This window comes from Peromyscus eremicus, chromosome 14 (assembly GCF_949786415.1).
Source record: "Peromyscus eremicus chromosome 14, PerEre_H2_v1, whole genome shotgun sequence".
Classification (NCBI taxonomy): Eukaryota; Metazoa; Chordata; class Mammalia; order Rodentia; family Cricetidae; genus Peromyscus; species Peromyscus eremicus.
The window spans coordinates 80,997,489-81,012,455 of NC_081430.1; the positions used below are offsets into that span (position 1 = coordinate 80,997,489).

The 14,967-nt window shown below is 43.0% G+C and overlaps 1 protein-coding gene across 3 annotated transcripts in view; it reads left to right on the forward strand.

Moving 5' to 3' along the window:
• Rgs6 (regulator of G protein signaling 6) overlaps positions 1-14,967 on the forward strand; it is a 515,794-nt gene that overhangs the window by 335,154 nt on the left and 165,673 nt on the right. For all 3 annotated transcript variants that reach the window (XM_059279351.1, XM_059279350.1, XM_059279349.1), the window contains exon 2: positions 9,843-9,942. In XM_059279351.1, the coding sequence (XP_059135334.1) occupies positions 9,843-9,942 (100 nt within the window). The remainder of the gene's footprint in view (positions 1-9,842; positions 9,943-14,967) is intronic.

Sequence of the window (14,967 nt, forward strand, 5' to 3'; positions counted from 1 at the left end):
TTTTCAATCCACTCACTCTTGCAGGAAATAATGGAGATCCCATAAGAACTGTGTTAACCCTTTCTTATTGCTCTCAATGACCTAATTACATCCCCTAGCCCGATCTCTTAACAATATCACACCAGGGACCGAGCTTCTAACCCATGGGCTTTAACTATTCATGATCAAACCATACCCAAACCATGCCGGCTGATAATAAGACTACTTCAGAGAGCCTGGGATGAGTCTGCAAGGAAGCATGTGTTGTGCAAGGATCAAGGAAGAAAGAATGCAGCAGGGTTTATGCAGCTGAGAGTGCCCATGGGCACAAAGGCTGGAGGGATGCTGGGAAAACAGTTTAATGCCAAATAACAGAGGCCCTTGAACTCCACAGCAGAAGCTTGGTATCGCCTCTGTCGCTATGGGAAGCTAGGGCAAGTTTTCCGGGAGACGGCCTGTATGAATTGCCCCAGCTCTTAAACATCCTTTGGCCACATCTGTCCAGTTTTTGAATCTGGAGTAGGGAAAGGTGCTGAGAAATGGACTGGGAGGGAAAGAGCCAAGAAGATGAGCTGTTCCAGAGTCCAGAGGGTCGTTGAGGTCAGAGCAGAGACACAGTTTGATGTCCCTTGCTCTTCCCCATGGGGGAGAACTCTTCGTAATATTCCGGGTTGATGGATAGCCTCATTTTTCTTTGAAAACAAGGCCATTGCACTTTCGGCGGCTGTAAGGGGGAGGCAAAACACATGTCGAGACTTCACTGTTTCTGTAAAACCTCGACACAAAGGCACTCATGCTCAAATGTGGAGCATTGTAGGGCGCCAGCTGAATAATTTGGGTTGTGTTGCCGTATTGGCCTTCATGTTCAATTCCCTCTGGCGTGATAGGTTGGGAAATGTACCTATGTAAAATCCGAAGTGAGAACTAGAAAAGGATCTTAGTCTCTGCCTGTGTAGAATGGGATGCTGGAGTTGATGTGTTGCCACAGCACCTGCATACCCTCTGATCTGTCTGGTCCACGGAGACCAAGAAGGCCATGGAAGAAATCGTGCCAAGTTACAAATGGATGCATTCCTGCCATCCTCCCTGCCATCCTCCCTGCCATCCTCCCCGCCATCCTCCCCGCCATCCTCCCCATCATCCTCCTGCCATCCTCCCCACCATCCTCCCGCCACCCTCCCTCCATCCTCCCCGCCATCCTCCCTGCCATCCTCCCTGCCATCCTCTCCAAGTGGGCTGCCTCAAGTGCTGGCTGACTATTGGTTTGTCCTGCAGTGTAGGGAGGCTTTCCACTTCCTGTCTGGAGGTGTACTATCCTGATTTTGGAAACAATGCAGAATACCGAACATTTACTAGTCTGGTGGGTGGCACTGTAGCTTAAGTTTTCCTGCCTGGCCCACAGTCAGGGCAAATCTCTTTCACCTGCCAGTCCCACAGCCTCTCAGACCCGACCAAGTAAACACAGAGACTTATGTTGCTTTCAAACTGTATGGCCGTGGCAGGCTTCTTGCTAACTGTTCTTATAGCTTAAATTAATCCATTTCCTTTAATCTATACCTTGCCACATGGCTCGTGGCTTACCGGCATCTTCACATGCTGTTCCTCATCGTGGTGGCTGGCAGTGTCTCTCTGACTCAGCCTTCCACTTCCCAGCTTTATTCTCCTCCTTGCCCCGCCTATACTTCCTGCCTAGCCAACGGCCAATCAGTGTTTTATTGATTAATTAGCAACACATTTGCCATACATCCCACAGCATGGCACAGTGTGTATTTGTTTTCTATTGTGATCGTAATAATTGTCGAACTTAGTGGCTTCATTGAATAATGAAATTCATCCTCTCAGTCCTGAAGATCAGACAGCTGAACTAGGTTTCTCCGGGCTAGAATCAACGTGCTAGCAAGGGCGTTATTTCTTTGTGTGGGTTCTGGGAGAGAATCTGTGTCCTTCCAAAGGCTGTCTGCATTCCTTGGATTCTAGGGAAATCCTGTGTCTTTGACCCTTTCCTTATATCACATCACTCTCTAGCCAATTATTATTAGAAAAGTCCTGTGCTGTCAAGAACTGTGAATAAAAATACAGGACACTCTCCCATCTAAGGCCAATGTTTTTTATGTGACTCTGTACCATAAAAGGTAACACTCTCTTGGGGTCCAGGGGTTAGGCCATGCTTATTTGTTGGAGAAGGGCATTTTTCTATTTTTCATACTGTATATTAAACTAATATGCACATAGTATGGAGCCCACTTTCTGACCCCCTTCCACTCAACTAAACACTTAGGTGAATCCCAGTTCCCCCCATAATGTCCTCATCTGCTGGGGTGAAGGTCCAGGCAGCCAGGTATGGAGCAAGAGCACTGACTTTCCTGCTCCAATCTCACTATTTGAGAGTCTCATGTGTCCTTGGGCTATTTACCCCCAACACACACACACACACACACACACACACACACACACACACACACACACGCCAATATAGCCTACACACACTCACACGCCAATATAGCCTGTTATTCAGGAAAGAAAAAATGTCAAGAAGCAGACAACACACAAATCGGAGTCATTTGAAGAGATGCTAGTGAAGAGATGAGGTCTTCAGGGGTGCTGGGATGTTTCTCTGGCCAGTGTCCTCTGCTCTCCATCCACTGAAGCTGATCTTTTGGAGTCAGACATTCCAGTCCATGAAGTCCACAGCCCTCCCAAGGGATCAGATCTCTTGTTTTTCAGAGCAACAACAGATTTCTATACAAAAAAAGACAAGTCTGCCTCCAGCTCAGCCATCCTACCAAGCTCAAGGCAAAGATGCTTTCCCTGAAGTGTAATGAAGCTATTCAGTCCATCCTGGAATGCCACTCTGCCTGTGTTTCTCTTCAATTAAATGGGAGAAAACGTCCCCATGACAGTAACTTATGAAACACTCCATATGGTAATATTAAAACCATAGCCCAAAGCTATGGTGGTTTTCATCCATCTGCCTGGCACAGCCAAAATCATGCCAGGTCTGATCCTTGGAAATCCAGCTCCAGTCTCAGCTGGTACTTGGGTGCCTGTGGAGGTGTTCCTTGAATGTAGTTACTAAAATGTAGGAAATCTTTTTATAAAACCAATATCAAAGCAAGATGCCCTTAAATGTAAATACTAAATTTACTTTAGACTGAAGTTGAATGAGATTATGGTACCCTCAAGGCTCTTGTAATGTGTTGAGCACCATTCAGTGCTGGCATTGGAGGAAAATTCCTTTAAGAATATAGCACTCATTCATAGCCAAGGAGTGGTGACACACACCTTAATCCCAGTACTTGGGAGGCAGAGGTAGAAGGATCTCAGTGAGTCTGAAGCCAACCTGGTCTACAAAGCGAGTTCCAGGACAGCCAGGACTGTTACACAGAGAACCCTGTGTGTATGTGTATGTGTGTGTGTGTGTGTGTGTGTGTGTGTGTGTGTGTGTGTGTGTAAAATTTCATTCATTCATCTTTTTACAGTTGTATCCACTCAATAAATATTTCCTGAACTTAATACTAATGAGGAGTCAGTGGTGAGCAAAACAGTCTAAGAGGAAACAAAGACAAATTGACATGATAACTGAAATGAAGAAAAGACATGGGGTCTTCTAGAGCTTATAACAAGATGTTCTAGGACACTGTAACAGATGTTTAAGCAATGCTGTTAAATGCATACATTTCCCCTTTTAAGAATATTGTGCAGGTTACAGTGTAGAAAACAGAGGAACCAGGGCCTGCCTGCCCATCCTTCCTGAGTGTCAGTAACCACGGTGTCTTCAAAGCATAGAGGGCTAGTTGGTTAGCCCAACCCCATTTCTGTCCTCCTCCCCTGCCTCCATGTGGTACAGGGACTGGAAAAGCCAAGCACCTTTTCCCCCATCCTCATTTGGAGCTCCAAGTGGCTATGTGACTCCCTTCTGGCCGGAGACTTGAGAAGACATTGGGGTCTTCTAGAAAGGGACGTGCTTGTCCTTACCAAAGGAGCAAATACAGACTCTGCCTGTTTTGTCCCCCTGTTAACAGAAATGTGAGGCCTCTCCTAGAAATGAGCCACCAATTGCTAGCAATGTCAGCTGCCATCCACAAGCCGCTTCTAGGGGAGAAAGCCTCCAGGCTGCTGCTATTGCCATTACCAACACAATAGTCAGTTTCCCTCAAAACTGTTTAACACGCAGTGTAATAGCTAGAAGATGGAATCCCAAGATGCCCTCCAAGCCTCGAACTGGGATGGCAAAAAAAACAAAAAAAAAAATAGTGGTGATGGAATCCATGCCAAGAGCCTCCTGAAGTAGATCCCTTAGTGTTTTATTATTTGGCCCAGCTGTCTCCACCACATCCTTAAGCACAAGCCTGGGTCTCTGAATCACTAATTGTGTTAATCCATTATGACCAAGAATGAGTTCTTCTGCCTGTTTTTGGTGTGCTATGTATACAACGTATGTGTGTGTGTGTGTGTGTGTGTGTGTGTATACACACACATATATATGCACATATATATATGCACACACACACACACACACACACACATATATATATATATATATATATATATATATATATATATATATATATGATCTGTATAGATGGATGCAAGTGTGGATGAGCATCCTTCTACCTGGGAATGTTTCTATCTTTGTCTTCTATCTCACTATGGGACCACTAGGGTTACAGATGCACACTGCTGTCCCAGCTTTATGTAAGTTCTGGGGGTTCAAACTTGGGTGCAAGATTTGTTCGGCAAACACTTTGCCACTGAGCTATTTCCCCAGCCCACTACATGCCTTTTTAACTACAGAAACTAATATAGGGCCTGGCATTGAAAGTGACTGAGTGAACCTGAATACATTTAAGAGTTGGATTACTAACAGTTGTTTAGATATATATTGATATATATAGATATATGCATGTGTATAATATATGTTATATATGTATACACACACATATATATGCACACACATATGTGTATACACACACACACACACACACACACACACACACACACATATATATATATATATGCACACACATGTCCCCATCTTCTGGGAGCCAGATGGGACAGATCATGTTCAGTGAAGCAGACACATTTTACATTGTGAATTGTGATTGTCATCAGCCAGTTCAGGTTACTACCTCTGATCAATTTCATTCATTCACAAACACAAGGAAAGACTAGATCTTTAATTAAATGCAAGAGCCAAAGTAGAAATAAGCAGCTGATTGCAAAGTCAAAGTGAAACATTTGGATGAAAAGATCTCCATGCCAGAAGCACAGGCCATCAGCTTATTTATATGTTGATAACTTTTATATATTTATATATTTATAACTTCCTTCCCTGGAGTTGTAGGCATTTTTCTTTTCAATAATTGCACTACAATTTTCCCACACTTGACATTCTTTAAAAAATCCTCTGCTGAGGAAACAATGCATGAGATAAATAAATTAGTTCATTGGATCATTAAATTGCACAAACAATGTTAATATGGGCCCTTTGTCATTTCCGACAGGATTGTCATCCAGAAAGGCAGAGATGAGCAGGCCTGGGCTGACCAAGAAGGGCCAGTGCCAGGGCCTCTTGGGGCTGCATCTTTGTCTGGTTTCTGATGTCATCTGCCTGGTGTAGTCTGTAAAAAAAATCAGGGCTCCCCAGTACTACCCAGCCCCAACTCCAATCTGTGATGCTGTCACCCCTCAGACACAGTTTAGCACTGGGCAGGTCAGAGTAGCCTCTCCTATTTTCAAACCAGATTATCCACTTAGTAAACACACATATAACTGTAGAGACAGGATAGTGATGTCCAGAGGTGTTGAGCACTCTGGTGAGGCCATGAGTCTCTCTAGACATCACAGTCCATTGCTGTGGTCCCACCATGGCTTCCATTTCCAAAGAGAGGTCACTCTTTCTCCCTCCCACTCAGGACTAATTCAGTGAATTGTCTATCACTTCTGTAAAAGAAAGCCCAATGGCTAGTGCAATGACTGCTGTCCTTCTGATGTTTGGAAAAGTCTTGTACCTGTTTATCTGTGCTGGGTGCTGAGCTCCTCAGAGAAGAACACCCTTATTACTGGGGCTCACTCAGGCAGAACCAGCCAAGCTGGTTTCTCTGCTTCACCTGGCTGTCAGATAGGGGCCACCTGCTCCTTGATTGGTACAGGGGCAGAAAGGTCCAAACACATTCCCTAAGACACGGGTCTTCATATCAAAGGATGTCAGGGAACTTACTGTGTTATTCCCTGGGAACAAAAGGTGTCAGAGTGAGATACAACCTAAGAGTCAAGAAAATATAGGTAAGTCTGTTCCTGTCTCCCATCCCCGGGGAGATGAAGAAGAGTGATAACTAAGGTTTTCTGGTGATCTGAAAGGATGTTGAACTTTCTATGTTATAGATGCTGGTGACATACTGGATTCAGGCAGACTTGGATAGGAATCCAGATTTGTTGCTTACAAGCTCTGAGACCTTCTGGGCCTCTGAGTTAGTTAACATCTTTGCTGAAGAACTTTAAAGACTGAGAAACAAATCAAATATCTATTGAAGATACCTAAGGCAGATAACCAGGAAGTAGATGTTTGAAAATGCCTGTCAGTGTTCATATAAGCTCCCGGGGCCTTCTTGAGAATTCTTGGAAATTCTCAGAAACCCATGACTAGGAACTTCAGAGAGAGTGTTGAAGTGGGTGGTGCCCCAGCCTCAAGCAGAGCTCCCAAACACTTGTCTACTAACACAATGGTGGAATAAGCTACCTCAACCAGGACAGCCTGTCAGAGTTTTAAAGTACATGGTGTATACTGTATACTGAGTTTCTGTGTTCTTAAAAGGGGTTGGTTCCAAAGGCACCCTATATCTAATTTACATCCATTCTGATTGCCTGCCAAATATCTGTTGTGGCTTTGGCAATTTTTGAAAAGTGCCTTTTGTCAGATCCTTACTTTATTTTGCTTTAAAGTAAACATCCTTGAGTCAGTAGCATAGAAACATTGGTTTGTTACTTCTGGGTGAACAGGGAAGCCAGGGGTGTTCTGACTAAGATATGGGTTTGGTCCTGTTCACTGAAGATGTCACATCTTTCTTGGGACATCAACTATATGAGGCCACTAGCAAAGCTGGTAAGCACGGGTGCATGATGTGCCTGTGGTCACATGTATTCAGGGACAGCAGCCAGGTTAGTCCCATGATCAAAGGTTAATGAGTAGAGTCCCTATCCACCATGAGGCCAGGAGAGGGACTACAGTGTGTATCGACACCACAACAGAGTCAGGCATGGGACATTGCAGAATATTCTTTCTCCATATTTCTGATGCTGTAAACTCCTCCGAATGTAATCCCCTTTACAGTCCAGTGAGGAATCAGCAGTCCTTTTTGTTATTGATTTTATTTATTTGTTTGTTTGTTTGTTTGTTTGTTTGTTTATTATCTTACTCTATAGCCTGGCTGGCCTTGAACTCAAGATGCTCTTGGCTCTACTTCTCTAGTGCTGTGATGGCAGGTGCATGCAGCCACACCCGGCAAGACTGGCCTTTTGATCTGACTATTACCTCTGATGAGCAATACACTTCTTGATATCTTGTAAACCAACATAATGATACATACATACATACATATATAATGATATATATATATATATTCTTCTTTAGTAAATATGCCCTTCTGAGATTCCATCACATGGTGAAGCAAGAGGGCAGAGGAGAAAGGAGCCATGGAGAATTCCTCTGCACAGCCAGTTCTTCCCTTCTGGCCCACAGTAGCAGAGACTGAATAGTATTACGATCTAATGCCCACTCAGAGGTCTAACTGAATTGAATTACTGGCTTCCTGCCAATCCTCAAGGATATTTTCTGGCTTTCCCATAGCAACCATCAATGTAACTGATGCTTCTGATTTCAAACAGCACACTAGATCAAAGGCATAGATCATTTTTTAAATGTGACCATTTTTTCTAGGCCATTGATGAGTGATACTCAGAGTGATTATGTGGTTGAGTTTATCAGGAAGTCAAGCAGTAGCTGAGGTAGATGATGGGACTATGGATTAAATTCCTTCTTAGACTGTAATTAAACAGAACACAGATCCTCGGGCTGCAGGGAATGACTCTCCTGACTATGAGATGCTGTCATCGGAGGGGCTAGGGCCTTGGGATTCTTTCACAGTCTCATATTTATTTATTTAGTGGTTCTTTGGATGGAATGAAAGACGTTTTACATTCTAGACAAATATTCTGCCTCAGAACTACATCCTTAGCCCCTCTTTCTCAGTACTTTTGCAGGAAAAACAAGGCATCTCCAGGGGAGGGTGGCTCCCACACTTGGCTGGCTTTCTGAGAATCCTGTTGGAAAGTGGAATCGCTCAGGGTTTAAAAACCTGAGCTCTGGAGTCTAACTTGGCTCTGCCGCTGGACATCTGTGGGACCTGGTGATGGCTGTGACAATTCTTAACATCTGTCATGGCCATTGATGTTGAATACAGATGTCCAGTTTTCTTCTCCTGGCAACCAGAAGACACAATTCCCTGGGTCCTGGTTTAGGTGGTGTCTCCAATCTAGCTCTAGTTAAAGACTCTTGAACAAGTGCACTCTGTGCATGTTGAATACAATGTATGTTGAATGTCTGGTGGGCATTTTCACTGGTCTTCATGGTGGCAATGATCTTATAGTGTGTCCTAACTTTGTATCTAACAACATATCTGTTGCTACCAAATCAGTTATTAGCCTCATGTCTTTGAGACAATCAGTTAACCCTGAAATGTAATGATAGTATGTCAAACTAGAGGAAATTAAGTAATAGCTTAAGTTTTTGTCTTTTGTTTGTTTGTTTGTTTGTTTGTTTGTTTTTGTTTTTCAAGACAGGGTTTCTCTGTGTAGTTTTGATGCCTGTCCTGGAACTTGCTCTGTAGACCAGGCTGGCCTCAAACTCACAGAGATCCGCCTGGCTGTGCCTCCCGAGTGCTGGGATTAAAGGCGTGTGCCACCACCGCCCGACTAAGTTTCTGTCTTTAAAATCCTGTGACAGGTCTTACTCAGAGAATCCATCCCAACAGTTTAAAGATATTTCTATTGGTTACAGAACCAAACTATGTCGATCCTACTTGTTAGCCCCTCCCCCCCTCTGCTTGTTCCACCTCCCCAAACAAAAAGGTCCACATCCTTGTTACAAATGTTCCTAGATCCTATTCTGAACATTGCTGCCCAGGAAGTTACATTTGGCTTGTGAACTCACACCTACAAATGTGTGTCCTCCTTAGTCCATCTCTTCCCTGTTCTGTTTCCACAAAGACAGCTGCCCACTGTGGTCTTTCTCCCAAAGGCCCTGCTCGAACCCAACCATTGGGTTCTGTTAACATTTAGGATGAACCTTAGGAAATGGCCATTTTGGAGGAATCAACTATGGCAGTTTGCTATGATGAAAACTTACTTTGTATAGGAGGAGAAATCTTATCTTTGCTGATGGGAGTGCAAAATGGTGCGGCTGCTCTGAGAAAGACGTGGCAGTTTCTTAGAGAGGCCAACATCACTTACCCATCCTAGGTATTTACCCAGGAGCTGTGAAAACATATCTTCACAAAAAATTAATATGCAAAGGTTTGTAGTGGCTTTATTCACAACATACACATTGGTGTTCATGTTAGAGCCCTATCACCAACTCCAATGCAATTCTCCCTTCTTCCCTTGGTGCACTAAGGGGTTGTTCCTATGGAACATGCTCTGACCTACTCACACCTAGCAAACACTGATACTGTTTTCTGCGTGGGGGTTTTCACTAATTCCTCTTGTTAGCCCTCAGGTTATACACACTGGGATTATTTAACAAAGGCTTGCATTGGTATTACTGTGCAAGAAAAAAATTAACACCTCTTTTCTTCACCCTCTTTCAGATCGAGGACATCATTACCAAGATGCAAGATGACAAGACAGGGGGTGTGCCCATCAGAACAGTTAAGAGCTTTCTCTCCAAAATCCCCAGTGTCGTCACAGGTAACCCATCCTTACAAGGTGTCAGTGACAACCAGACTATTAGAGTTGTGTGGTCTAGATGCTGATGTGGAGGTGTCTAGGGGTGAGTCAAACCTCTGTGAGGAGCTTGACTCAAAGCCCATCCTACTCTTGGCTTTTATTGAAATCGTGCTCTTTGTCCATCATTAAGAACCACCCTAGTGTGATGAGCCTTTCAAGTGTGTGTAGCTGCTGCCTCTGGGAGTACATGAGCTGACAGATTAGCAGTGTGGCCTGGGGCTATAAACAAATGCAGACGTGCTCTTAAAAATTAAGCAGGTCTCATTTTGTTTGGGGTTGTTTGTTTGCTTGTTTCTTTTGGGATGTGATCTTACTATGTAACTCAGGCTGGCCTTGAACTTACAGTCTTCCTGCCTCAACCTCCCAGTACTGGGAGAAGAGGTGTATACCACCATGCCTAGCTCCATTTAAGCATACTTAAAGGAAAGGTTTGTGTTTTAAGAAATTCTCATGTTCAAATTCTATAAAATGCTTTTACTAAGCTTTTTATTTACTGTGCTCAAACTCCTTTTTAAAAGGAATTTTAAAATATTGCTCTGCATTCTGTTGCTGTTTTGTGATTCAATACAGCCAAGCTTATTTCTTTAAAAATTAATATATATTTTTAAAATTTTAACTGTGTGTGTGTGTGCATGCACACACACACACACACACACACACACACACACACTTGGGTGGAGGTCTCCTTAGACCCCAAAGGAACCCGTCAAGTCCCCTGAATGCGGTTGTGAGCCTCCCAATGTGGGTGCTGAGAGTTAAACTCAGGTCTCTGCAAAATGAGTATGGATTTTCAACCACTGAACTGTCTTTCCAACCCCCTTTAAAATTTTTTGATTGTGAAATGTATTAGACTCATGGCTATAGTTCCAAAAATAATCACAAAGTAATCACAGAGCACCTTGCCTTGTAAATAGCATCAATCTCTTAGAGTCCCCTTATTAAGTACTAATAATTGAATTCTTCTCCCTGTTCACTCTCTATTTTGATTGAACAAGTCATTTTTCTTCATAATTTTCTTACAGAGGTGTGTATTCCTTGCTGTCCAAACAAACAAGTAAATGAATCCAAGCAAAAGTTTTGGTGTTTCTTTCATTTCCAAAATTTGGCTATTTGCTTTCCAAAATTCAGGAGCCATCAGGACTCAGTATCTGTGAAATGCCATAATGGCTAAAAACACTGGTGGTGCCAGGACTGGTATGACATGGTGGAGCTGGAACTTTTTCTTGTTGCTGATGGGAGTGCAAAATGGTGCGGCTGCTCTGAGAAAGACGTGGCAGTTTCTTAGAGAGGCCAACATCACTTACCCATCCTAGGTATTTACCCACGAGCTGTGAAAACACATCTTCACAAAAATTCATATGCAAGGGTTTGTAGTGGCTTTATTCACAATCTCCACAGCCTAGAAACAATCCAAATGCCATTTATCAGGCAAATAGATGGACAAAGTCAAAGTCTTGCCTATGCAAATGCGACAGTAGAATAGAGTGAACCAGCACCACACACAGTATCCTGGACTGGTCTCAGCATCGTTTTCCTTGAGTGAAAAAAGGCCAGACCCAAAAGATTGCAACGTTTTATCCCATGTACATTCACAAAATGGGAAGAAATTAATAGTTGCCAGGTTCTTAGGGACAGTTTTATAAGGTGATAGAAATACTACCCCGACTATGGGACTAGTGATATGAATCTGCGTGGGTCAAACTTCATAAGCAGTATGCATGCACAAAGAGTCGTTATAGCTCCTTGTTAACTAAAAAGGCAAGTAAACCCTCAATAACTACGAGTACCTCAACTCATTGCCCATAAAGTCACCATTTGAACTCAAATACCGCCAAAGCCCAGCTGCCATGATGAAATATCATAGACAAAATGGCATATAAGCCACAGAAATTTATTTTGTCTGTTGTTTTTCTTACCTTTGTTGATGATTTAGACATCAAATTTATGCAAGTCTCCTAAGACAAACTATGGAATGCATCTTTCTGTTGATACTGAATTGTTCTCTGAAAACTAGTTGCTTCCTATCTAGCCAAGTGTATAATTTTAATTACTTTTTATAGATAAAAGTTCCATTTTGTTATTTTCCCAATTTGCTTGCCCACTTGTTCATTTCATTTTTAGTTGGGTATCCACTAAGTTTTAGTTTGATTTTCTGTTTTTGCTGTGATAAACACCATGACCAAAAAGCAACTTGGAAAGGGGAGGGTTTACTTGGCTTAAACTTCCATGTTGCAGTCCATCACTGAGGGAAGCCAGGACAGGAACTGAAGCAGGAACCTGTAGACAGGAGCTGAAGCAGAAGCCTTGGAAGAACTCATTTACAGGCTTGCTCCCCATGGCTTGCATAGCTTGCTTTTTAATGCAACACAGGCTCACCTGCCCAGGGTTGTACCACACACAATGGGCTAGGTCCTCCCTCTGCAATAGTCAATCAAGGAAGTACCCCCTAGAGGCCAGTCTGATGGAGGCATTTTCTCAGTTGAGGTGTTTTCTTGACTGTTGATTGGGTCAAGCCGACAAAAACCAACCAGCCCGGGCATATTAAGTATACTTTGAACTTAACAATATGTTCAACTTACAGTGAATAGTGTACTTACTTATTTTATCAGGATATAAGCCCTTTATAAATCAAAGAACATCTGTTGTTTTTACATCAAAACTGAAATACTTTAGAGATAAAAATGCCATCCTGGGAATATTGATTTAAAAAAATTAGAAAGGAATTAGGGTAGGAATAGGGAAGGAGGCATATGCATGAACAAGGCTGGTAATTAAAATAAATAAAGCTTTCTAGAATTCACTACTGACATCAAATGGATCCATAGCATTGACTGACTTTCACAATCATACGTGAATAGATGCTTGGTCCTTCAGATAGGTCTGCTGTAAGCAGGCTTATGGTCCATTTGTTTAGAGCCTTGCTAATACATTCTTTCCTAGAAGCTGGAAGTGTTTTGTGACCTTCTATCTTACAAATTAAATTTATCTGGTGAATTCCTTCAGGACCCATTCAGACTTTGCACCAGAAACACCTATTTGGATTAAATGTGTGGAAACTAAAGCCCCCTTCCACCATGGTATCCTCTTGATTCTCATCTGGGGTCTTCAAATGCATCGTCTGCTTCATTGGATACATCATTATTAAGTATTTACTACAAGAAAATAAATGCATGTAACAAAAATAAAGATATATTGCATCATTCTCACCTACATTAGGTAAAGGAGGTCCTTTAGCCCGGTATATAGACTTGAGGAAGTTGTAAGTTTGGGGAAGCAGATCCAGGAATTGTGTTGGCCGGGGTAAATTTGAGGTGGGAAGGGCATCAGGTGGTCTTTTCTAGGACACAGTTTGAAATAAAGGATTGAAGATCTAGAGACATTTTCTAGAAAAAATATAGATGGAGGAGTCATGATGTCCAAGGACTCGACAGGACACTACAGCTTCCATGTGTTCACCTATAAGGCACCCCCTACCTAGTCAGGGGATAGCCTGCTCACCCACACCTCCTGTGATTTGGGGGTTGAAGCTTCCCTATTGACATACCAAGGAAACTGTTTTCATTCCTCCCATTCGGAATGCCTGGGTAAATTCCTAGATATTCCTTGGGTAAAGACGACAAAGAAATGCCTGGTGCTCCATCTGTGTCTAGATAGGTAGGGGCTGAGAAGGCCCCAAAGGATGTGTACTGAAATAAGAGATAGATATATTTGGGAAGAGAAGATAAAAGGCAAATCATTCAAACACCGGCCCTTTTTTTTAACAGTGAGGAATGAGGAACTGCAAGGGTGAGACTTAGCGAATAAATGTTCCCATGGGGAAATAGACGGAAAATTGGATAGGGAAGAACAACGTCAAGGATAAAGCAGAGCTCAACATTAGACCATCACTGAGGCTCATCCATAGGAAGCATAGAGCCATGCCAAACCAGTTCCCCACCCAGAGGTGTGGATTCTGAGCACGGTGTCCACAGAAAGGTCACTTCATGGTCATCCTAACGCTCTCCTTTCTGGACAGCAGATGAGCCTCCTAAGATCTCCTTTCCTGAGTGGTAACTGGGTCACAAAGATAATTAAAGCAAGTGGCGAGACTCCTGGGTTCCCAGTTTCCAACCCTATCTCCTCCCGACCTGACCAGTGGGAGACAGACAGATCCTGGCCAGAATGCCTGCCAACTTCGTCAAAGCAGCCATATCACACAGCTTTGCCCAGCTGTCACTGACAGCCATTCCAAGATAATTCTCTATCCCCTGAATGTCCTGAAGAATTTCCCTGGAACTTTGGAGATGAATTTCCTCCAGGCTACCCTCGGAAGCCCAACTCCAAGCATATAGAAGCCCTAAGAGACACCTAACATTACTTGTTTTTACAGACAGGAAATCTGAGTCCCAATGACATGATGCAATTCGAGTTTGGGAAGGACCCAAACTAGAATGCGGATTCCTTACCACCATGGCAAATCACCCCCATCGCCTTGTGAACTGTAGAGTCTTGAGGTGCAACACTCCCTTAAAGGTGTCTGACGCATTTCCCTGAACAGGAGAATCCCTGGTGTGGCTTCTTAAAAAAACCAGTCCCAGGGCACCCTCTTGGGCATGGACTCAGAAATCTCCATTTTCGGCATCTTCCCAGGTTGTCTCTACAGCTTGTCTACATTTGGAAGCCATAGAAGCCCTGCCAAGTTCTCCCAGCTTCTGCTTTAATAACCTTTAGTGATGAATGTTCTCATCTCTCATCCAGTCTTTGGATAACTTTGACCTTTGAAAACTTCTTCCTTATAATGAATTGAACGTCCCTTGCCTCTCTGCTGCTACAAGTCATTCACCTCAGTTCTATCTCCCTCTCCCAATCATAGAGGAATAGATTCCATTAAAATAACACTCACCTGGTTCTCCTTTAGAATATCTTTTTATTGTACAAAAAAATTTGCAGAAAATACTTCAGGTATATGCATGTATTTTTTTTAACTTACCTCAACATGATTTTCCC